The sequence below is a fragment of the Bombyx mandarina genome, chromosome 22 (assembly GCF_030267445.1).
Source record: "Bombyx mandarina strain Sakado chromosome 22, ASM3026744v2".
NCBI lineage: Eukaryota > Metazoa > Arthropoda > Insecta > Lepidoptera > Bombycidae > Bombyx > Bombyx mandarina.
In genome coordinates, this window is record NC_143228.1 from 13449863 (window position 1) to 13476886 (window position 27024).

The following is a 27024-nucleotide window of genomic DNA, read 5'->3' on the forward strand; positions in this document are numbered from 1 at the left end:
AGCTAGGATGTGCACACGATAGGGGGTCTTTATGGATATGCTCGTATAATAATTCTTAATCGATGTCTTTAAATAAAATGTATGTAAAATAAATTGCATGTATAGTCGCTTATGAGTTAATACCATAATATTAAGTTGCAGCTTATAAACAACAGTAAAATGTGTATAGTGAAGGAATTGATTGAATTGAACTGACTGAAAGACTTGAAATAGGAAAAAACAATGTGAGTAATGACTTGTGAACTAAACTGAAGCACTGAACTATTTATTGAACACGGCTACGTACATATTTTAAAACTAAAACTGAACTTTACAGAATTTATCGGCAGCGAAAGCCAATAGTCACAATGGCGACCGTTTAGTTCTCTATAAAGAGTTGCTCCGTCATTATTTACAACCCTTCCGGATAAGCCCTTGACAACAAAGCTTTTTAACATTTTAAAGCGCAGTCCCACAATGGATGATGTATTGAATTTTTTTCACCAACGAGGATTAGATCGAAACTTGGCTGTGTAAATGTTTTAATATTTAAAAGATTAGCGTCATGTTATTGCTTTGAAGTGTAAGTAAATATTTTTTGGTTTAAAAGTGACAATAAATTCAAAACAAATAATAATTATTTATTTGAGGTAAAATTAGTTCGATTCACACTTTCATGCAAATGTTATGGTCATGTCAAACTGAATTTAAATAAACTTTCTTTTAAATTATAAGGTTTTTACAATATTTTGTTACAAATCGCCTTTATATAAGTGAATTTGACTGAGATATTTTATTACGTTTTTTCCATCTCATTTATCCAATAGATCAACTTATTTGCAAAATCCGATGTGCCTATCTAATCAAAAAATTCGGGTAGCGTCTTAATACCCAAATTCCTAAATTATTTGAGATAGTATAGAGTACTACTGTATTTATTTTTTATATCGATAATTGAAACATCGAAAACAATAATTAATAGTTTAAAAATCAGTACAGATAATCCCGAAATAAGCAAATAATTATTTGAACACGAGCTACGGGTTAAGTCCGCAGAATTATGCTCGGTGGCGAGCGGGATGTTTTGGACCAGCTTGGGGCGCGCTCATAGCTCTTAAAGGGTTACAGATAGTAGTGACGCAACATACAGATCTATCGATGAAAATAGATATAGTTACATAAGGTTGTTTAAAAAAATGTGCAAGTTTTAGAATAGTTTGTCATGATCATTGTTATTAGGTATATAATAAAAGCCTTTTTGTATAAATCTTACATAGAAAACCTATATCTGCCATGTTCAATGCCATATATTGTAAAAATTCGTTAAAACAACAATTAAAACAAGAATTTATAGTAAAATTATAGATATCTTTGGTATAATTGACCAGAATAGACTAGACCCGAATGTGTACATTATATGCATTGGCATAAAATTGATGTGCAAAAGTCTACATGCATTCATTAATGAAACCACTTAAACTATGGACACTTACATATTGAGATTTTACTTCCGTAATATAGATACAAATATAAGTAGTATGGTGTAATCTGTGAAAAAGTTATGATGTATAAATATTCGAGTTAAAATTATCGATTTTTTTTATTGACAGCACAACCCTATGGAACACGCGTGCACACATCATAACGCATTCATGGTCTCTCAAGCGTGGTGACTGCAAAGTAACTAAACAGCCCTTCGGCTCTACCCTACATTTTATTTATTATTTTAAACGAGCACGGCTATAATTTTGAGATTTACTCGCCGGGGTATAATATGACAAGCCGTCGAGTTTTATAAAGTACCTGTTAAATAAAAAATCTATACCTACATAATGAAATCTATATTATGAAAAATCTATCTATGTATATTGCTTGATGAGTTACACATTGCTAGAATATTGAGTTAGTTCCTAATCTAAAGTTAGTTTCCCTTTTTTGGTTTAATTTACTTTAGCAGAGTAGCAGGCATCTTAAAAATTACGATCGTGACTATGATCTTAAATGCTAATAGGCTAATGCTAAATATATTGTGAAAAAGAAAAATAACATGCATAGGTACCAAGCTAAATTAAAAAATCCTGATCCTGGACAGGATTATCATGTTTGTTGGATGTTTTGAATTCCGTATTGACGCAATCGGGTGTTTTGAATTCCGTAAGAAAATTATATTAATCCTATGAGAGATACATATATATAGTTTTTTTGGTATTCGCGAGTCGTAGGAAATAAAAAAAAAATTATCGTACTAAAGTAAAATAGATAGATGGTGGTTAACGCAATATTCGAATGTCGATAAAGAACGCGTTAAGCGTGCATGACCACGAAAACTGGAAAGTATTCCAAGTGTCCGAAACAAGACAATGAAAAAAAAATACGATATTGAACCGTCAAAGTTGTTTTAATTGTATTAAAAACATTTCAAAAAACGTTTTTTAGCGATGGCGGTGAGTAGATTAGATTCGATTGCACAATTTTCGCTTGAACGGTTGTATAGCCGGTATGTAATAAGATCTAATAGTAATCAATTTTAAGCTAGGTAGCACAATATTAGAATTACCATTCGTCAATCACAAAAACTGTTATGTATTCAAAACTACGAAAATAATGTCAATAAAAACGCGAAATCAAACCGTAAAAGTAGTTTTAGTTATAATAATTATGGTCTCAACTTCATATTTCTAGGTAGTTGACTTCTGGACGGATGGACTTTGATAACCGCTTAACACTAAATATCTCGTGAGCTGGTTCGCCCATTTCTGCAATAGGTAAAAAATACAAATATCATCTAAAATTACGTGAATTATAATTTCTTGTATATTTCTTTCCTGCATTATAAAGTCCTTAGTGATAACATGTAGGGTACGTATTTGTCTTTTTTTATTTTTTTTTATTGCCTAGATGGTTGGACGAGCTCACAGCCCACCTGTTGTTAAGTGGTTACTGGAGCCCATAGACATCTACAACGTAAATGCGCCACCCACCTTGAGATATAAGTTGTAAGGTCTTAGTATGGTTACAACGGCTGCCCCACCCTTCAAACCGAAACGCATTACTGCTTCACGGCAGAAATAGGCAGGGCGGTGGTACCTACCCGTGCGGACTCACAAGAGGTCCTACCACCATTAAAGCGTCGACTTGCTTAATTCTATCTATAATTGCTATATCGAATATGGGTATACTGTGGTACGGTACGTTGGGTACCATATACCTCCCATTATCTTTCACCAACCTATTCATCCTTTTCAGTAGTGATTTCAAAGCAATTTCTAATGCTTCGAATTTCTAGGCAATGAAAAAATGCGCTCAAAATACGCGGATTTTCTTTTATATTATTTCCAAGCATAACCCTTTAAATGTTGTCTGCGTGACGCAATTTATCAACGTTCTACAAGAAATCGTCGTTGGGCCGTGTCGGTCACATGTGGCGTGAAAACGTCGCTTTGTAATTTTATTTATCAACTGATCGAAAACCCAGACCCTATACCTACATAGTTGAATCTATAGTATGTAAAAATGTTTTCACAGTTGAGCATTTAAATATTTTCTACTAGCTAGATTTTTTGTTTTAAAATACCTGTGCTTTGTAGGAAACATTCGTGGTGATAGTACTATCAGGGCGCTGAAAAACAAATTAATAATATGATTGCCAAGTTAAAATAGAGCCAGAATCAATCAATAGTATAGTTACTTAGAATCTCTACGTATAGTACACGATGCGTTTCCAGATATCTATTCTATCTAAATATATATAAAAATGAATTGCTGTTCGTTAGTCACGCTAAAGCTCGAGGACGGCTGGACCGATTTGGCTAATTTTGGTCTTGAATTATTTGTGGAAGTCTAGAGAAGGTTTAAAAGGTAAATAAATATGAAAATGCTCGGAAATAAATAAAAATAACAATTTTGTTTTTCCTTTGATGTGTCCCGTTGATGTGTCTTTTATTTATCGATTGAGGCACACTTTCCTTCACAGTGCTTCCTGAGCTCTTTGAGGATCTTCTTCTTCAAACGAGGTTTAAGGACCCTTCCATTACTGACGTCCATAAGCGATGCTAACCATTAAGCACAGAGTCTACAAAGGCAATAATTGAAATAAAAACAAATTATGTCTCAAATCATTGATTCTAAATTTAATAAACATATTTAGTAAATAACACCCATACGAAATGAATATTTGTAGATGAATGAAGTAAAAAAATAAATGTCACCATTTACAGGCATGATTCCGCGGAGATGCGTGTCTGATCAAATATTGATATAATTTATGGCATGTCAATAACATGAAAGGGTTGCCAATAAAAAAGCGAAATACATTGCACGCGCTATTAAACTATTAAATAAATTAAAGCGTGTAGTATGGTAGAAGTTCAATAGTTTTTTTTACAAATCAAACGTGGCTCAATGGATTTTATTACCTTGTGCAAATATGTATACAGTTGTTAGGTTATTTCAAAATGTCAAATGTGTACTTATTTAATTTTAATTTTAATTTTATTAACATAGTTCTAAGTATTATTCTACTTACAACATATGGACTTAAGAGGGTCTGAATGAAATGAATTTTATTTTATTTTATTTATTTATTTCCTAGCGATTCTAATGATATATTTGCTCTTTTTAAACACTTTTTTTACTCCTCTCCCTCCTCCTGGCTGAGCCTTTGCTCGCCCACCTGTCCTAGTGAAACTGGAAAGGCTTCCGGGCCGACAGTAATCCTTAAATCATAAAAAAATATATTTTATGTACAATTTATCATCATATCATGATATCTCATGTTATATATTTTACAAATTTATCTCGTGTTATTAATCCAAAGCAACTGAAAAGAGTTTTTTTATAATCAAAAACTTATTCGAGTAGTAGGCGTGGCCTAGCGCCTATGATTGGGCATGGGAACATAAAATAGGGCGGCATAAGCTAACGACCCACAGTCACACTAGGTCGGCGACGCAGGCGCGTCAAATGTGCCCATACCATATAGTCATGTGAAAGCCCACATCACTAACTGCCTAAATATACATATTTTTCTAGTCATAGTTTTACAAAAATAACTAAAACTTACAAAACTAACTACTTTGTGTCCTAATATTAATTATACTTGTCGAGTGAACTATGATTGATTAATTGTTTTTTTTTGTGGGTTTTGATTTTGTAAGAGTGTCGTGATCGAAAATATTATAAGATTCTCTTGAGAGGTAACAAACGGAGAAGAGTTGAAGACGAAAAAATTGTCGGATAGATCTGAAGAACAGTTTTAAGTAAGATTTTTTTTATTTGTTTTGTTTTTGTTTGTTTTATTGCTTAGATGGGTGGACGAGCTCACAGCGCACCTGGTGTTAAGTGGTTACTGGAGCCCATAGACATCTACGACGTAAATGCGCCACCCACCTTGATGATGATATAAGTTCTAAGGATTCAGTATAGTTACGACGGCTGCCCCACCCTTCAAACCGAAACACATTACTGCTTCACGGCAGAAATAGGCAGGGTGGTGGTACCTACCCGTGCGGACTCACAAGAGGTCCTACCACCAGTGTTTGTTTCTTGTTTTTATTATCACGGATTGCAAATTTTCTTATTTGCATAGCTACACTGATATATGCTTGAGACCAAAGGTGGTGGCACCATGAGGTGCTTATGAGACCAAAACGCGGAACTGATTCACAGCAGAAACAGTGAGGCTAATGATCAAATATTGGAAGTTCGATAAAAACTTGAATTGCACAACGACATTTTTGAGAAATTTGCATACACACAAATTTCGAACGGCAAGATTCAGATCAATTTACTAAGAAAAAACCATAAGTTCGTTGAAAAATCTAGCTTTTGCCGACTTGCAGCCCGCACTACAGCAAAAGCTTGTTTAAGAACTATCATTCCTCGAAACAGGCTTGTAATAGTACTTTTCTATTTAAGCAGTGATCTAGCATTATTAATGATCACAGGTTCTGAAACATTTCATAATAAGGGTGGCGCAAACTGTTAAGTTTAAATAGTAGGTAGTAAAAATATGTTATTCAGATCATACCATCTATGATTGCGATATCATGTCTCTGAAAGAAACTTTGCTTCTTTAATTAAAAAGGCAACTATTGCGGTTAAGAACGTTAATTATATAGAGATATTTAAAATGTTCTTATAGACACTAAAACAATATATCTATATAAATAGATACTATTACTATCTTTACATCATTAAAAAATGTCGAGAGATTAACATCAATTTAAAAACCCTGTAAGAACTACGACACCAATTAAAGTCTAGTACAAAATTACGTGATCATTAAGAGAATAGTAACATTCGAACAATTAACTTTACGACTCGACAATCTGGCCACGCTTCGGCGGTTACTGGAACCATATTACAAACAAATGTCGCGTGTATGACGCGTGGACGTCGCGTGCCATAATGCAGGTGGTCGAACTCACAAGTATACCACGCACTCGTAATATTTCTAGTGCAGATATAAACACTAATAGGATATAAATTACTTTAAATTACTTTAGTAACGAAGTTCTTTTATCGCTATTGGGACACAACAAAACAAAGACTTTCAGCTATTTATAGGGGTGCCTTTTTTCTATATATAGGTATGCGGGAACCGTATTGGTAGCTTCTAAAATACTATTGGCAAATCTCTAGTCTTTGGTTCGCAGAGTGCGGACCAAACTCATCACAACAGTTAGCTATCCCGACTCGCTCTACACGGTTCATTGTATTGGGATAGAGGAGTGGGTTGAAATGTCACGTAGATGGTGGTTCTAAGATGACAGTATCATTTTATTGCTTACTGGTGGTAGGACCTCTTGTGAGTCCGCACGGTTAGGTACCACCAATATGCCTATTTCTATCGTGAAGCAATAATAGGTTTCGGCTTAAACAGTAGCCGCCGGGTAGCAGCCGTTTATCTGTTAAAACCGAGACTTAGAAGTCATGTCTCAAGGTAGCTGACGGCATTTATATTGTTGATGTTCATAAGTTCCGATAGCCATTTAATACCAGATGGGCCATGAGCCACCTGTGTAAGTACAGGTAGGTCACGGCCAAGTATTAAAATATACATCTAAGTAATATTGTATATTTTACTTTGCTATTAGAATTAGAATATGGTATTCAAAATATATGGGCTATATGAAAAAAATATATTATTATTTACGACACATGTCCATTTTATGCAGTTCGTCTCCTTCCTCTAAATCAATTAAATTTTCACAAATACCTAGTTAGTAATCCTTATTTTCTGAGGTTAATTTTTGTATTTAAATGAAATTACCTCAAAGAATTTTATTCTTTGCAATGACAAGATACAGTTCAGGAACATTTTTGGTTATTTCTTTTAATACTAAATCAATTTAACGGTCTACAATCAAGTGGTCAATCAACACAATCGGCCACCCCTAAAAACGGAAATCACTTGCCGGAAATCGGAAGTGATAAAGTTCAACTGACTTTCCGTAACACATTGCTCACGCGAACCGTTATGCTTAGGGTGGACTCACCTGTCCAGATTTAGACATAAAAATTGCTTTGGAAAAAACACTATCTCATAAATACTTTTACTTTGTGCACTGTTTGATAACTCTTTAAGAGGAATTTTCAGTAGGTATAAAAAAGATAAATCAATAACGACGTTTTCCTTTTTGTTACAGATCTCGAAAAATATGTTCGGTACAGAATTCGAAAACTATTGTGATTTCAACGACAGTATCTGCAGCAACGATTCCGGCTTCGATAGATCTTACAATGACTCTACAACTACTCCAGTTTCCAACAACAGTACACACACAAAACTTGACATATCCGACTTAGGTGTTTCTGTCACACCAGTCAAAGAAACAAATGTAAGACGAAAACTGTTCAATGACTTCGACTTCACGAGTCCAATCGACGACTTAGGTGCCTTTGAGGAAAACATCAAATCATCTGTAACATCCACACCAAAGAAAGAGAGAAAATTGAAAGATCCAAACAAGCCTAAAAGGAAATACGCAAACGGAAAAAACAGAGTGACAAGATGCAAGAGTCCAACACAAATTTTAAGAATAAAAAGGAATAGGCGGATGAAAGCGAACGATAGAGAAAGAAACAGAATGCACATGCTCAATGAGGCTTTAGATAGACTGAGATGTGTGTTGCCGACATTTCCCGAGGACACGAAACTTACTAAAATAGAGACACTCAGATTTGCTCACAATTACATATTTGCTCTAAGTCAAACATTAGAATCACTGAACAATATCAACTCCGATCAAACACAAGTAGCAAATCCAGCATTGAACTGTGATAAACTACAAACTTATCAATTTAACGGAGACAAAGTTACTAAAGATGCGTTTAGAGAAATATTTTTAGTTCCTAATAAATCGGAAGGTGTTGGTGATGGAAGCTATCGAAATTTTCAAGGATACAGCAAACCTTTTCCAAATGGTTCTAATTTCATGCAAACTCCAGAAGGTGTTCTGATTAACGTTGGCAACGTTACGGTGTCGGTAAATAATAAGGGTGGTAATTGTATAACTTCAACAACGGGCAGTGGATTCTTCACGCACCCAGCTAGCTTCGGTGACGATCTTACCCAACAGAACTTCTACCACCAAAGAAATTATAGCCAAAATAACGGATACAACGAACATTTCTACCACCCACCGAACAATCAAGAAGAGTACTTTAACCATAAGAATTACGAAACGTTCAAGAACGCATTTGACACTGCGAAAAACCAAAAACGAATAAAAATAGAGGATTATGGATCCAATCACGACAAACATGCAACATCTGTCTACGGATATAACGACATTAACTGTTATAATAGCGATAATAATGATTATTTACAAAACACATATTATTATAACGATCAGAGATGTTATAGAAATTTTTATAATCGAACTAACATGCCTGTTGTTAATGCTCAAATATAAAAATTATTCTAGTCATTTTATAACAACAGCGCTTTAAGCAAATACTAAATAAGAGGTTGTAACTTAAACGGACCAAAGAGACAATAAGATTTTATTTTTTATATACGTAATAAAGTAATTTAAGTTGAATTGTAAACAGTCTAAATCTAGTCATTGTATTTGTAAAATAAATATATTTTTACATTTTGAATATAATTATTTACTTCTACTTTAACTCGCAACCGCCCTTAGTTAACTTCCATTGCTATCTTAGACATATCCCGGTCCTTATGGTCTACCTAATTGACTAATGGTGACCACTGTCTCAGTAATTCCATCAACACAATTAAGTCTGGCGTAGTTAGCTACTATACACTCCTTAATGTGTTTTATTTCAACATATATTTTATTGTAACGTATTCTATGTAATTATAATATTTCTTTGAGCTATTTCCCATCATTCATTTTCCATATATGCCCGGTCTTTCAGATTAAAAAAGACACATCGTCCTCTTTAATCCTACTGCATAATAGCTTTTTCTTTAATCTCTTGTTCATCATATTTGATGTCTTCATTGAAATTCCTAAGCCTCTAAAAATATAGTGAGCATTAGTTGGACTAAAATACTCTTTGTGTATTATTTTCTGTGATAACTAGATATTTCAGGTAATTTTATATTAGATATTAAGAAAAATAATAGTTGATCTTTAACACCAATTAAATTGAATGAGAGAAATTCACGTATGATTTACCGTGTAATAATACAAGCACGCATGAATATAAATCAAATTGGAACAATGGCCACTAAAGAGCGAAAAGTTGTAAATGCTTTTACGCACCCCTGAGCCAAAGCATTGTTCAGGTTCCTTTGAAAACTCACCAACTGCTGTGTGACTGCTTTTGGGATAATAGTCCTTATTGCAATTGCATAATGTTTGTTTTTATATTCTTGTCATTGTTGGTGTTGTTATATGGGGGCACCCGTTTGGGATCCAGTTACGAAAACGTTATGTTTACTTTGGAAATTCGTTACGAGTCGTATTGTTATGGACGTCTGTATTTGCTCCAATTATTACGAATTTTACGCGACATGACACGATGCACTTGTGATGAAGAACTTTTATAAAATGAAATTACGACTTCCTTTTGTTCAGACTTTATTTTTAATTAGATTACAGGGTTGAATTCATAGCATCTTGCCTTTTAAGCAAGGCTGCCAATAACCACTGCGAATTTAACTCCATAACACAAAATTCTACGTAATATTTAAAATATGACTGGTTAAGAGTTAAGTTAAAACATAGAACTACTATTGCCGTAACAGAGGATTGGAAAGCAATAACAGTATTAGATAGATGGTGTCAGGTCCTATGCTCTTATTTTTTACCGTTACAGAAAGATAAGTACTCTGGTTTTATATACATATATATATTTATGGTAACTAGTTCAACAGCAACGTGTCTAGTTACCTAGACTTGACAGCTTTCTCTCGTCCCCATATACGACTTAAATTAATTCTAAAATAAAGTGTGTTCTTTAAAATTACATATTTGTTTAAATCAATACAAAAGTCATATACCCACATACGTTGCGTTCGAGGTCGAGTGGCTAAAAACTTTATTTTTTATTATATTTCCATCTTGGAGGCATAGTTCTGGCTGGCCGATCCGGTTAGTGGACGAGTATTAGTTGACCGAGCCATCTAGTCGGGTTTCGAATAGTCCACCGACTCAGAGTCCCATTGGTGCCAGTGACGACAGCAAGATGTCGGAGAAACACGGACATTACTCGAAAAGGGTCACCTTACCCGACAGGGAGTTCTACTCAGCTCTATTAGGTTCAACTACGACATGCCCCGCCTACCGACTTGAACGCTCAACTGAAGACCGGCTATTTTCTTCGGACACAACAAAAGCGTTATTCAAACATGACCAATAGCTTAAAAATAGGAAAAGCCATATGCGTTGAATTATGAAGCTTTCTCTTATTTTTGTAAAGTCAGATACAATATGATTTATAAGCTGAACTTTAAAAAAATTGACTTTAAAAAAAGTCACAAATCCACAAAACCGTTTATAATAATGGAACGAATGGAATTTGTCACGCGCTATTGATTGGACGGGCACTGATTTGTACCACTGCGTATACAGGAAATGAACATACTAAATTACATTTAATGAAAAATCACTCATAATTACATATTTGACAGATTATTTTGTTGCTTAGATTGGTAAATTTTTCTCTCAACCCAACTTTCAGTATTATTAGTAAACGAACAAGAGTAAATAACACAATTTTATGTTCTAATACACTTCTTTAATTACGGCCGTTCTATTTAAATTACTTTTCTTGAATACACCAGATTTCACTGTTTTATCATATGTATTGATATCTTAATGTGTTTCTCTATTGTCGAACACACACGCACACGGAATATGTATTGAAATTAAACAATACATGCTATTTTTCAATGAAAAAACACATTAAGATATACACGTGGATAAAAGGCATTAAGAATATTTTATCACCAATAAAATCAAGTAAATTAATAGTTGAATACTTAAAAGCTATAGTTAGTAGTTATCTCCCAACAAATCTGCAGTCTCCCTTTTATCGGGGACCAGTCGGGGCGCTAATCCCACACATTTCGGTGAATTTCGCACCCTTCGATATATTTAGATTACTCTATGGTTAATAATAATAAATGCTATATATTTTTGGTTTTCTTTTTAAACTATTTTACCATGCATATTGGATGTGAGGCACCGTTTCCAAAACGATATTACACTAACTATATATATATATATATATATATATATATATCCAAAATAGTAAATTGTATTGTAGGGGTTATGTACCTAATTTCAATGTAATAGTATGTCATCATGAATTTTATTAAATTACCACATTAAATATAGTGGTTTTTTTACAAGTGTGGGGTAGGTAGTGAGAAGCCTAGTTATAATGGTGGTTTCTAATTTCAGAGCTACCTGAACACCGTATAGACACATGATGATATGGGGTAGTAAAATCCCATATTTGATCAAACATAGTACAATGCACTAGCTCAATATTACATAATTAGCACTGTTGTCTTTTACGTATGTATTTGAAGTTTAATTATTTAGCCTCGAAAAGACTAAATACAAAGGATACTGACTCGTTCACGAAGCCAGCTTACAATTCCTGTGATTCCCGACAAGTTAAAATATTTAGAGTGTGGTATTTAGGAAGTACTACGTATTTTTATTACGAAAAATTAAATTTTATAAAAAAAAAAAAAAACGTATCCCAAACAAGACTGCGATTGTTTTCAATAGCGGTTTAAGTCGTTTAAAATCAACAATAATAGAGTAGGTACCACAAGTATTCGAATATTTACTTGAAAACAGTTAAAATATTCCACCTAATCAAATAAAAGCCACATGTGCAACACATCCTCGGGCTAATTGGTACGTTGTCTTTATGTTTGTTTAATTCTGTTTAATATTCATCAACGGGCAAGCCGACCCGGGGGCAGTGGCTATATTTGAACAATCCTCTAAGTTAATATTGAATTTCTATCCACTTTTTAAGTATTGGGGGTCTTTTTATTTTATACGGCTCATATTTTATTTGATTAAGTGCGGCAGAGTAGTAAATTGAATTTGTTCCTGTATTATTCGCTAAATAAAGGTGATTTGAATGGATGCGGGCTACGCAGGACCAGTCATCGTGACGAGCCTTGGCCTATGTACAACAGTGGTCATTTGTGGGCTGATGATAATTGATGATGGTTCACATTAAGTTTAACATGGTTGGCCGTGCTAAGCCATCAATCTGATAGTAATGAAACTTGGTCAGTGCTTGTTGGCGCTCCAGCAAAGGTTTTTGTCATAGTACAATCAAAGTACAATGGATAGTACATGCATATTATATATTACTCATACTGTTAGTGATAGTCACAGTGAAACATCGGGATTCGTTAGTTTAGAATTAATGTGTATTTTTACAACCTTAATTGCTTCTAATTAAAGACGTAAATAAATTAACTTTAACTAATTCTTCGAAACATACTTTACCTACATCTAGCATCCAAAATAACTAAATCTGAAAATTTTTATAAAGGTGAGTGTGAAAGTTGGCAATACATACCTAGACATTAGGTACTGTTAGTGCTTTGGCCTAAAAAGGCCACATAAACTCCAAAAAAAAAATAGGTACCGTTATTTAAAGCATCCAGTAGCTCTAACAGAATCACACTAAAATCAATACGCACAGGAATCGATTCTGTCACTATCCACATTTAATGCCGAGAGATGAATTGGTATCCACCACAAATTGCCTTCACCGAATGACATTATATTTACTTGTCCAACTAAAAACCAAAATATCGCTCTAATGCGCCGACCTTAAAGACTATTTTACAATGATAATAAGAAACAAAAACGGCAATTTATAACAGAGCTCTAACATCCCTTTTAAGTTCCACGAGACGTACGTGCTAGGGATGTGTTATTTGATTAGGCCGGGTCGTCATTAAGTGGTCAACAGCATGCAGGGAGCCTCGGATTAGTGGTGTGTCACGAAGCATTTGACGTCTAGCAAACATTATAAATTATTTATTATTTATAATAAATATATCTATTCTACAGTGTTTTCTTAAAATTTACCCCGAAAAGATAAATAAATAAATTTGGTTTTTAATCTAAATTATTTAATTGTTTCAATATTATGTTTGACGTAGCTTTTTTCTGTTTGTCTTTAGATTTATTTTTTAATCTGTATATGTATTCTATAATATTTTATAGATTATATTATAAATTATTATTCACATAAATCAATACACACATTAATAGATGTAATAAGTATTTGAAATATAATTCTTTATTAGCCAAATTTTTTTATAATAATATATGTAATACTGTTGATGTTCTTTATTCGGCAACAAATATAATACAAAGCAAAAACTAATTAAGATTTTATATCGACATTGTTCAAATGGGAGAGAGCTATCTCTAGCTAGCTATCTCCTATTATAATACTTTGTAATTATTATTAACAAGGATATTATTGATTTTTTTATTACTACCGTAGATTTGTCGTGGAGCTTGGCGGGAATGTGATGAGAATTTATATTATATGCTATTCCATTTTAAACATTAAAAACAATTCAAAAACAAATTAAATTTACCCTCAATAACTTAATCTGCATTCATTGACAAAATCGACCGCTGCGAATCGTCAATTTCATAATTTCTAATAAACCGTCTTTTTTATTTTTCCTTTATATTCTCAACTAGCTGACCCGGCAGACTTCGTAGTGTCTCAATCTATAAATAAAAGACCTAAAGTTTTGTATAAAATAAACTTAAAACAAACAAAATCCGCCTCGACGGCGGGGACATCAAAGGAAATACAAAATTGTTATTTTTATTTAATTCCGAGAATTTTCATATTTATCTACCTTTTAAACCTTCTCTGGACTTCCACAAATAATTCAAGACCAAAATTAACCAAATCGGTCCAGCCGTTCTGGAGTTTTAGCGAGACTAACGAACAGCAATTCATTTTTATTTATAGAGATTTCTGGTTCGTATTATTATTAGTCTAACTACATTTGAATTAATTATTATGTAATAGCTTCTGAGTTGTTTAACGAAATTGTTAAATGAAATTCTGTTCTACCGCTATTATAAACATTTTTTATATAAGTTTTGACTGATTTTTTTTTATTTTTTATAAAAGCAACTAAAATTGCATCCCAAATTTATTTTGAATTATTGTTTGTTGTAATCACATGTGGGTCATATTACTAAAACTGACGCGTAATCAAAATTCAGCCTTATCTCGTTAACGACAGGAGTCAAAGCTAATCACGAATTGAGAAATTCTTTATGATTACGATAATGGACTTTATTGGCTTGAAATAAAGTTGTTTCGAATGAGTACTTTTGATTTTTCAAACATTTGTTGTACTCAAGCCGATGGTGCCACTTGAGGTTGATTGAAAACTAACTGTATCTTTGTGTGTTTGTTTATAATGATAATAAGCATTACGCTTATGTACTCAAGTGTACATCTGTAGGCTTAATGCCATGAGACCTGTTGCCTACAAGTCCTTCGCTTGTCCTTATTCTGACAAGTGTCATCAGCATAGACAGGTAACACATATATTTTTGTGTGATACGATGTATGATGCACTTAATTAAGCGCGTACCCCCGCCAAGATATTTGAAATTTGGAACTTAAAACAAATTTATTATTGTCTGTCCCTTTACAGCTCTCGGAAAAGCTTACGAAGGTTAATAATATCAAGGACAGATTGTTTGCAAGATTAGCTTTTTGTTTTCTGTTGCTAATAGTGTAAAATTTTACTGGTGGTAGGACCTCTTGTGAGTCCGCACGGCTAGGTACCACCGCCCTGCCTATTTCTGCGGTAAAGCAGTAATGCGTTTCGGCTTGAAGGGTGGGGCAGCTGCTTTTTTTTTAAGATTGAAGGATTACTGGTGGCCCGGAGGCCTTTCCAGTTTCACCAGGACAGGTACCGGGGCAGCTGCTGTAACTCTACTGAGACCTTAGAACTTATATCTCAAGGTGGGTGGCGCATTTACGTTGTAGATGTCTATGGGCTCCAGTAACCACTTAAACCAGGTGGACTGTGAGCTCGTCCACCCATCTAAGTAATAAAAAAAGAAGCAAGACATATACAGCTTTTAGTGTATTTTCTGAAACATAGCAGCTACTTTTACAATAGTTTCCCAGGATGACTTTACTTGGAAATGATAGGCCTGCTTCATTGGAACAGATATTAGTGGAGGGTAATTTCTGGTCAATGAGAATTATATAAATGGGAAACAAGATGTTGTTAGGAAAGCAATGAAGGCTATCAGCGCCTAAAATATCATACATTCTTCCCACAAAAGAATTCTGATAAAACAACATTCACACGGTACCAGCAAAAATTAACCCTTGTCATATTTTTAATAGCTTTTTAAGCGTTGTATTATAATATAATAATATGTTTAAGTAGCTCGTATTATCCCACTTGAGCCCGTGCGTGTCATTTGAGTGGCATAAAACACAGTGCTTTTGGAAAAAATCGTGGAGTGTGGATTTAGGCCGAAGGTACACACAGCTAGGATAGCTTTGATGGGTCACGACGAAATTTTCTCATGACTATTTTTATCAACACACGTGAGTGTAATCGATATGTTAAATCTGAACTAGAGGTCCCGCAGTAGTCGAAATTCGACTATAATTAATTGGAATTGTAAGTTTGTACACTATTATAATTGTATTTTATACTTCTATAATCACAAATTTCGCCAAGACTACACTATAAAAAAATATAAATAAAGACAAACAATATTTAATCTATTCTCAATTTGACCACAGACGTCAAGAACAAAAGTTTGACAATAAATAGTATGCATACGTGTGTGCGTCAAATACATGGTATGTAGTGTGTGTAATGTTTTCTTTATTGATTTAATGTATCTTTTATGCACTCTTTTAAAAAAATATTAGAATTGTGCACTTCTTCTCTATATTCTGTATAAGTGTGGAAAATTTCATACTCCTCTGTTCACGCAATTTTCGTAAAAAGGGATACAAAGTTTTTGCTTCACGTATTAATATATAGATATCTGGTAAATATATCGAATTTGGAAAAAGGAAAAAATTATTATTAAATTTTATTAAAAGGAAAAAATTATTATTAAATTTTATGTTTGCATTAGCTGAATTATACGAAGTCACGGCCTGTCTACCGTTTCACAATATGGAGTGTGCCATTGAATTCTCGATTTATTCGAAATAAATTAATAAGCAAAAAGCTGTCATGGAAAACTTTAAATTAAAAAATCGGAAATAATTCATCTACGAATATATTTTCTTAGATTTAGATAAAACTTATCCGCTTGTGCTGGTGGTTGTACATTTGTTTTTGGTATTTTATAAAAAGATTTTGTCATAGTTCCATCCACCCAAAATATGTGACGCCCGAGAAGTATCTACAACTATTCGTTTTTCATAAACGAATTCAAGACATTGTGGCCTAAAGGATAAGACGCCCGGTGCAATGGTGTTCGAATCCCGCAGGTAGATACCGATTTTTCTATTGAAATACGTACTTCACAAATGTTCACGATTGACTTCCACGGTGAAGGAATAACATCGTGAAATAAAAATCAAAGTAGAACGTCTTGTCAGTCCGCACGCATTGGTGCCACTACCATGCCTATTTCTGCCGTGAAGAATGTAATGCGTTACGGTTTAAAGGGTGTGGCAGCCGTGGTAGTGTAAAACTTGAGACTTTAAAACGCATACCTCAAGGTAGGTGGTGGCATTTACGTTGTGTTTACGAGCTCTTCCACCCATCTAAGCAATTAAAAATCAATAAAAAATAATCACACAAAACATCATTCTACAAGAGTCAACTATTATAGTTTTCCTCTCATCATAGACATCTATATATTAATACGTGAAGCAAAAACTTTGTATCCCTTTTTACGGAAATTGCACGGACGCAGAAGTATGAAATTTTACACACTTATAGAGAATATAGAGAAGAAGTGCACAATACTAATATTTTTTTTAAATAATGCATAAAAGATACATTAAATCAATAAAGAAAACATTACACACACTACATACCATGTATTTGACGCACACACGCATGCATACTATTTATTGTCAAACTTTTGTTCTTGACGTCTGTGGTCAAATTGAGAATAGATTAAATATTGTTTGTCTTTGTTCATATTTTTTATAGTGTAGTCTTGGCGAAATTTATTTTGTGATTATAGAATTATAAAATACAATCATAATAGTGTACAAACTTACAATTCCAATTAACTATAGTCGAATTTCGACTACTGCGGGACCTCTAGTTTTAATATTATTTAATAGACTTATCAGCATATAATCACTGCTGATGACATTATCTATTAAAGACGTGTTGCGTTTAAACGCCGTGTAATGAGCGCCACACGGCGGACACGCTTCACGACATGTGCCTTGTAGTACAGGAGCGTGCCCGACACGTGAACGGTATCATTGCTTGTTTATTGTTGACAGATTGGTCGTAACACTACAGTGTAATGCGGTGGATTGGTTACAAGTATACAGCTGTTTGTCAATGAATTAAAACAACCCCGCAGACTTTCTGGATTTGAATATCTCAGTTGTATTCACTGATTTCACTGTTGTAAATGGACTGACGAATTGAATGATCTTATTAATGAGTCATGAAAGTCGTAGATGTATCAATATGAATGCGTTAAAGCTTTGATACGTGAGGCCGCACTCTCAATTGAAATCATCCAACAACTCTATCTGGCTGCAGAAATAGACCACACTACGGTACCTGCGTTGCAAGTTTACAATATAGGCTGTATTTTGAGCTTGGAACGTCACTTGTTAAACTGTTTAGTTAAGTATTTATCACCCTATGTAATATAACAACATCAATACTATCTCACACTCAATATTCGGTGTTAGTTGTAGATTCAAGTCCAGAAGCCACTCCACATTGAACTATATTAATAGATACGCCATAAGCTATGGGAAGCATAGTAAGAAATCTTCATCATCCAACGTTCCGCTTTGAAGGGATACAATTGTATCAATACTAAAAGAAGACGATAATGAATATAGACGCAGCGATGGTGTAAATTCTGATTTATTTTGGCTCAATCATTAAAAAGCTTGCTAAAAAAAAATTCTCGACAAAATTTTCGTAATTATAACTTAAATTACATCTCAGAGTTACTTTGCACAGTCTTTTATACACTAAGTTATTATAATACACGAATTGCGAAGATCACCGGCTCCTAAATTTTTACACGGACTTGGTTTTTGTATTTTCTGTAACTGATCCTTTTGCAGAATATCTCAATTTGAATTAAATCTAATGATAGAATTTAAAAGAGGAACTAAAAATATCGAAGCATTTTAGGTTTTCGAAGTTGCAAGTTTCTCACCAAAACGTTACTCGAATCCATACGTTAAGTTTCTCATTCATAAGCCCTTATTATCCCTAACGATTTCGTAATATGTTTTCGACAACCATGAAATGAAACTAATAAATAAACATTGAATTATTGAGTACGGCGTAGGAGTCCTCGCCGTATCGAATTACCCAATACCACGCTATAATATGGTTATTATTAAGCTGTAACGTGTTTAAAGAAAAAAATATAATAACAGTTGCATTTTACCGAACTGTTCGTGAAATTAAGATTGATTGATAAATTAAGATTGTGACTTCTAGCTCATGTATTAAGGTGGGTGTCGCTGTTGGCTGTCACAGCTACGGATAACCAGATCGATCGTGACCGGTCTATGTAATCAAAAGTCTATGTAATCAAAAACCTGTGATTACTATGCAGATAATATTTCGATTATGTGTTTAAGGAGGTTAACGATGTGGCCAGTTTGGACTCTGGCAATAACTAAAACAACATTTGTCTACCATCAATAAAACGACTCAAATAATTTTGAATAAATCCAATTAGATATTGATTCATATTCCCTTTATTTGTATGTAATAGTAAAGCTCAGCAAAGGAAACGGCGTTGTAGTTATTTGTTTTTTTTTTTTTTCCTACCTAAGCTGGTAGCCTGGAGCGGCTATTCCAGCGTAACCGTGGCTAGTAGGTGAGCTCACGGGGCTCAAACCTGACGACGATGCTAACACGAACCCTAGCAAGAGCCGTGCTTCGCAGAATCTACCGCCGGATCGGAAACGCGACCCACTGAGAAGATCCGGCGAGAAACTCAGTGGGCTGTGTCTAAGAGTTAATTTACTCGTCGAGCCCTTCGTCGCAAGCGACGGGTTTGACGAGAACGGTGACCGGTAGTTACTAGTGAAAATATGTATTAACTGTGTAAAACAAAAGGTCATAGTAAGAAGTTTCTAGTTCAGTCGCGATGCAACCGTATATATGTATATTGGTGTTTAGAACCGACTTCAACCGATGGCATTCAGGTTGCGATGTGGTTCGTAAGCTCTTCTACGCATCACTACATAGTATAAAACAAAGTCGCTTTCTCTGTCCCTATATCTGTCTGTCCCTATGTATGCTTAAATCTTTAAAACTACGCAACGGATTTTGATGCGGTTCTTTTTAAATAGATAGAGTGATTAAAGAGGAAGGTTTATATGTATAATAACATCCATGAAATAGTGGAGAAATCAATAATAAATTACAGTTTCCGAAGCGAAGCGAGGGCGAGTCGCTAGTTTTCAATAAACAAGTATCTGGTTTGGGCACATTCTTTTTACTTTAATCACCGTGATGTCACAAAGTACAGTGTGTGTACACTACCACCCCACAAACCTATTTAAATTTTAGTTATTATCCATTCCTGATTTATAGATTTAAATTATTGCTCAATGAGAAAACTTCTTAATTATGACAATACTAATTTAGTTAGGTTCTTTGATCGTATTAAATACCGAATCGAACGCAAACCAATAACAGTGAGTATTTCGGCTGTTTGACCGATTGGCTAGATGTCAAACCGTTTACCCTTATCGTTTATATCCGACACCACGCACCGCCGCGACTCCCATCTGTCGCTGCTGCATCGTTGCAATGAGAACAATGAAATGCATTCATACGAATTTTTATCGGAAAAAAAATGGATTTCGGGTCAAAAAACACTGTTCGCGGGGAAAGTTGCGTGTGCCCTGTTGATTTTAAGTTTTGGACTGGTGCGTATAAAAAGTTTTGGTTTATTGTAGAAAAATAAAGATCGTATAGGTTCGACGTAATTATTATTCGGTTTCCTTAAATTGGTTTCGCAAAAGACGAAGTTTTGGAAGATGCAAAAAAACGTGTTTGTTATTTTGCCCGTTTTTGAACAACAGATCGAAATCTCGTATAATTTCAATTACGGCTATGCTACCAATCCAACCGGAACTCATGACTGCGATAGAAACATGTATAGGTTGTTGGTAATTTATTATGTTTGTGATTCCATTCTTGCATCTCGCCTATTTCTGCCGTGATGCAGTAATGCGTTTCGGTTTGAAGGGTGGGGCAGCCATTGTAACTATACTGAGACCTTAGAACTTATATCTCAAGGTGTGTGGCGCATTTACGTTGTAGATGTCTATGGGTTCCAGTAACCACTTAACACCAGGTGGGCTGTGAGCTCGTCCACACATCTAGGCAATAAAAAAAGACTCATATGTTAAATTAAAATGTATTTTATAAAGCATTCATAAAACTATAACTTGAGGTGAATGCTATATTCACGAAAAACGTAGAATTCATAAGCTGGATAAGTAAATGAAATTTTGATAGCAAAACTTAAATTGCGTTATCCCATCGCGCACGTTACATACATACATAGTTGTTTTTACGACAGCATTCTGTATAGGACTGAATCGCATACAAAAGTCAACGGGTGCTTTTGTAAGCGATTGTACATTGCCGGCACCTGGCCTCTCATTGCGCACCCTCTCCACGATCCCTCAAGATTTAATTACTGCTACGTACGGCCATGTACTTGCACTATTACTACTGTTTACTTAAATTAATAGTAATTAAGTAATGTAGATGTGATTGATGTCAAAAGCCGATTGCTTGAACACAATTTTAACTTAAAGGTTTTAAGATACCTACTAGATGCGAATTTTTTACATTATCCAGTTTTATTTTTAGTTTGGTATAAGTATATAGTTCATTTAGTAATTTTAAACTATTCTGATAATTAAGGTACCTATTATCTTTAGGTTGGCTAACTATAACGTTTTTTAAGCTAACCAAATTTGTTCTAAATTAAAGCATTATTTATTGATGCGAATTAATTGCCTGGATCGAAATGATAACGGTAATTCTAATTTTGATTTTTAAAAGAAACGATTACCTAGTATTCAGTATTAAAATCGTGGTGAGGTGATTCAATTTAGCTTTTAATTAAATTGAAATCGAAAACATACGTCGCTCTCTCTCTCAGACATCACTCATTGGTTGACAATTAGGTTAGGTTGACTCATAGGTTTGAGTAATGCACGTATGATAAACGTATGCCTAACTGAAACCTCATTATTAATTTGAAAATATTAAATTCGAATAATACATTCGAAATGTTGTTAATTCATTAGTTCCTTAGAGACTGTGCTATAATTAGTAAAAATTTCAAACTTTTACCATCAAAAAGAACATTTAAAAGTATATAGGGCAAAACGGTAACCTTATCTCCTTTTGATCCTTAAAATCCCTTACCAATCCGCAGGGAATGATCATGAATATCAAACTCACATCACATTAGGGGTTCCGTGCCTATCTGATCCGGATTAATCCGGTAAAAAGCAGTCATTATTCCGCCTCTGTGGGTCGAATTGGATTTTTTATTTGGTCCACACCTCGGGCCATTGTAAAAACGGATTGTCACTGGCCTGAAAAATATGTACGGTTTTTTGGAATGCATTATTGTACGTTTTTTTTGTCTAGAATGTCGTCTGTGTAGACTTTGCTGCGACCATACGCTTGTGGCTAGCAGTTTTATGTATTTTTGTGAAATTATTTCTTTACTAGAGAGATGTTAGATATAAAACGTACAGGTTTAATTTCTTAGGTATATTTGCTGATAATTTTAATGATTAAAATTAACAATTAATTAAAAAATAATTTGAAAGTACATCATAACATGTTCCTTTCTGACGTCTTCGAGCACACAACCCACCTGACACTAGGTGGGACACTACCTTTGCCAATTGGCATTTTTGGCATTGGTATTGGTGGTATTGAAAGATCGCGCGGCTATGTACCACCACTCTGCCTATATTTGCCTCCAAGCAGTCGTGCGCCCCAGTTTGAATGGTGGGACAGCTGTTTTGGTAATAGGTTTGAGACTTCAACCTCACGTCAGAATTTGTAGTAGCATTTCCATTGACCTCTACCCATGTACGATAGTAGTATATAAAAACACTACTAATACCTTTTTGTTAATAAATATTCCAGCTGATATTTAAGCTCGTTTCCCTCGATAGATTTTATCTAAACACATTAGTGATAATCGTACGAGGTTTCGTTTGCCACAATGGCAGTATACGATCTAACCCATTGTCCACTGGTGTACAGTAACCGGTTGACAGTTACTTGTCAAAAGGTAAATCAAGATAAAAGCTTTAGTTTTGGCGGTATCCTTGTAACCTCAGAAAAAACTAGATACTAATACATTAATAATAAATGATTATGCCGTACATATACATATTAAAAAATAAACTTAAAAAATGGATTTATTATTATAGATTACTAATCTCGCGAATTTAAGCGATGTCACAAATCAATAAAAAGGTTTCTCAATAAAAATACTCCTAATAAAATATTTCATTTATGATGTTAATAAAATCATGTAAATTTCTTTGTATTTAGATCTTTATTATTCAGTGTAATCTATACTAATATTATAAAGCTGAAGAGCTTGTTTGTTTGAACGCGTTAATCTCAGGTAGGTACTACTGGTCCGATTTGAAAAATTCTTGTTAGATAGCCCATTTATCAAGAAAGGGTATAAGGCTATATAACTTTACGCTAAGACCAATACAAGCGGAGCACCAATAAAGAATGTTTCAAAATCGGGTTTTTTTTCCCTTTTGAGAGCTTCCGCTGCGTGCGCTGCAGAAACGGTTAAAGTTTTGCTAAAATAATGTATTACAGAATTGTTCCCCTTTAAAAGATAAAAAAAAACTCCGCGACAGCATAATATGTCTATACGTCAAGGTTGGCTCACTATAACGTTTTTTGATGCTGATGATATTTTATGCTGTTATGTTTTTTTTATTTTTTATGCTGACCAAATTTGTTCTGAAATAAAGCATTCGAGCAAGAAACTTCGAGCATACATAATAAAATATAAACATCTAAAATGTAAATATGTAGTCAAAACATGGAAGCGTTCCTGTATTACAATGTTTTTCATTAGGTACTCTAGATGGACAGATTAATTTCACAGCCTACTTAAAGTAACTACCGGAACAGTGTGACTGGTTCGAGTAAAACACCATCAGTAATTACGTAAAGTTAGTCATTGTTGTTAGTTAGTCATCCGGCTTTGGAACGAGCTCGCCTCCACGGTGTTTCCCGAGCGCTATGACATGTCCTTCTTCAAACGAGGCTTGTGGAGGGTACTTAACGGTAGGCAGCGGCTTGGCTCTGCCCCTGGCATTGCTGGAATCCATGAGCGACGGTAACCACTCACCATCATGTGAGCCGTACACTCGAATGCCTACAAGGGCAAATATATTTTTTTTGCATCTTTCGTTTTAATTCCACTACGTTTGGAAGTTTAACGATCGAGGAAAGATCTTCCATCGAGCGGGTGTCATAGCTCAGTAGACTGACGGCCCGGTTGTTCGCAACTTGTATATATGCAAGCTTATTTTGAAAATGTCGTAAGCGAGGATTAGACATAAAATAATATGTCAAATATCTTGTGTTGTAATGATGTCTACCCGTCACATACGTCGTTCCTTCGAAAACTTTTGTTAGACTCGTAATTAATTAGAAAAACGGGTACCTAACAGCACATTTGGATCCCGTCATAGTTACGTCACTCGATATTAGTAATTCGACTTGGGCGCATTCTGTGTCTGTTAACTCCAAAACAGACAAAAAGCGTAACAAATCGATGATTCCGTCGTACCCCGTGTTTGATTTGGTCTGCTCACACCACAGTGACAATGACACGCAATTAAATATTCAAAATAAAACCACTACTAGTTCACTCGAAAATAAAGGGTTGTTTTATGTATACATATTTCAATCTGAATGTGTTGCTAAAGATTAACAGTTGTTGCGGTTTGCCGTGACGTTTTCATTTATATTGTGACGATCATAATTCATAAGAATTATCATAATTTTTTTGCGAGGAACGTATGTTTAAAGATTTAAGCGTAATATGCAATAATTATAATTAAAAAATAAATAAATCTAACTTGAAAAGCGAAATACCTGAATTAAACTTTACGACGGAACGATCACGGGTTCACTCTTCCAAACTAAAAATATACATGTACGTAATATTTTTAGTTTTCGAAGCTGAAAACCAATCGAAATGGAAGCTGATGGTACAAAGAGCCACGAAGGCTTTTCAGGGACACGACCTTCAGCAATGAAGTAGGTATGCGACTAAGACGAAAAATCGGTCCACAAAGCACGGAGAAATCGAACCTATAGATCCTCAGCCTACTATTAACTAAATCCATCATCAATATTACTCATTATGGATGACATCGAAAGTAAATGTAAGTATAGTTTAATTATTTGTGATGATAATATTGCTTCAAGAGGATTGCTTTACCAGTATAGTCTAGAACGAGCTTAGACAAAGTATGTTGTCTTAAATAATAATTAATCTTAAACAGAATTTAATAATTGCTTCTTCATTCTTATTGTAATTAAGTTGGCGAAACTTAGTGTTGTAAACTGATAAAAATTATCAAACTATTTTACACGAGAATTAATTTTTGGTTCGCGGTTGTCGTCACTAATGAATATCACAGAACGCCGTTACCAATCTTGAAATATGATCTTGAAGCTTTCACTGCAATGAAGAACCGACTGTCCTTCCATTCAAATCTGAACGGTTTTTTTTCCTACCTATGCTGATAGCCTTGAGAGGCTATTTCAGCTTCACCCTAACGTGTGTAGGTGAGCTCACAGGGCTCAAACCAGAGTGTTGCTAACACTGACCTTAGCAAGAGCAGTGCTACGCAGAATCTATCACCGGATTGGAAATGCGACCCACTGAGAAGATCCGGCGAGAAACTCAGTGGGCTGTCTATGGGTTAATTCGCTCGTCGACCGGTGACCGGTGCTTGTGGTGCCTAAAAGCACCGTTAATGGATCGGGAGGATCCGTAATGACGTGCTTTGGGCGACGTCGACTGTTTACCTTTCGGTCTACAGGATCGGGTATCTATTGCATTGCGCTTATAAACATGACAGCGGTACCAACACGTGCACGCAATTCCAAAAAGTTAATAAATCGAATAAAAACTTCGAACTGTTCCAACATTCCTAACGAGTCAGTCGACGATCGCCAGTCGAAAACAAATGCAAATGAACCAGCACATACGAGGGTGCAACATCGAACTCAACGCTCAGCTATGGGGCCCATCGATCGCTATTGTCCTGTAATAGTTCCGACTTTACGGTGCCCTCCCCATGCGGTGCCCTACTTATATCGCGACCCTCAGATACTTTCAAAAGTTTTCTGCAACGAGTGGACTATGTTCGATAGAGTACAAGAGATGTAAATTATTTTAGAAGACAATAGATGAAATGTTTTTTTTTTGTTTTTTAATAATAATAATCTTTAAGTGTCACCTTTGTATCTTTTCTTTCGTTTGTCTATACTTAATATTAAAGAGGAAAGATTTGTTTGTTTGTTTGTATTGAATAGGCTCCGAAACTACTGAACCGATCTGAAAAATTCTTTCACTGTTTGGAAGCCACACTATTCCCGAGTGACATCTTTTTTTGAAAAAATTAGGGATCCTTACTAAAACTCAAATAATGTAACCCAAGGTGTAAAAAAATTACCTAAACTATTCTTTAGATCGCGTGCCCTGCGAAAACTATTCATAATAGAATAAAATAATGTACTACGACTTTGTAGAACACATTATTATTTACAAAGTGTCGCGACAGTAAATGTCTAACTATTATAGTTATGACGCAATAAGTGTTCTTTTATTTAAAAAAATAAAACAACGTCGAATATCGTTGAAATTTTTGTTAAGGACCCGAGCGCAGTCGGAACGGGCCGCTATATTTAATAATTTTATATTTTCTTATGAAAAATAGTTTTTTTATTTTGATACATTTTTTAAATCGCATTTGTCAGTGAACGGGCCACGGCTTCTCTGGTTAGTTGTCGTGGTTGTGGTTGTCCGAGTCCGTAGACATAACAATGTGGTGAATACCGCCGTTCATTTTGAGATATGAAGTACATTTCTCAATTGTATGACAAAACAGCTATCACACATTTGAAACTGGCACACGTGACTATTTCGCAGCAGATATAGGTAGAGTACCTACCCGCGTGGGCTCCAACCACATATCACCATGCTTAGAACAAGTACAAATTTTCTCAAAATATATTCCACATCGACAATTTTAACCACGAGAAATAGCTACTAAAAATAT

The 27024-nt window shown here is 34.6% G+C and overlaps 1 protein-coding gene across 1 annotated transcript; it reads left to right on the forward strand.

Annotated features, from left to right (window-relative positions):
* Positions 1-4886: 4886 nt before the first annotated feature.
* On the forward strand, positions 4887-9087 carry tap (basic helix-loop-helix neural transcription factor TAP). Its single transcript, XM_028184416.2, has 2 exons — positions 4887-5237; positions 7629-9087. The coding sequence occupies exon 2, from the start codon at positions 7641-7643 to the stop codon at positions 8895-8897; it is 1257 nt and encodes a 418-aa protein (XP_028040217.2). The 5' UTR covers positions 4887-5237; positions 7629-7640; the 3' UTR covers positions 8898-9087.
* Positions 9088-27024: the final 17937 nt, after the last annotated feature.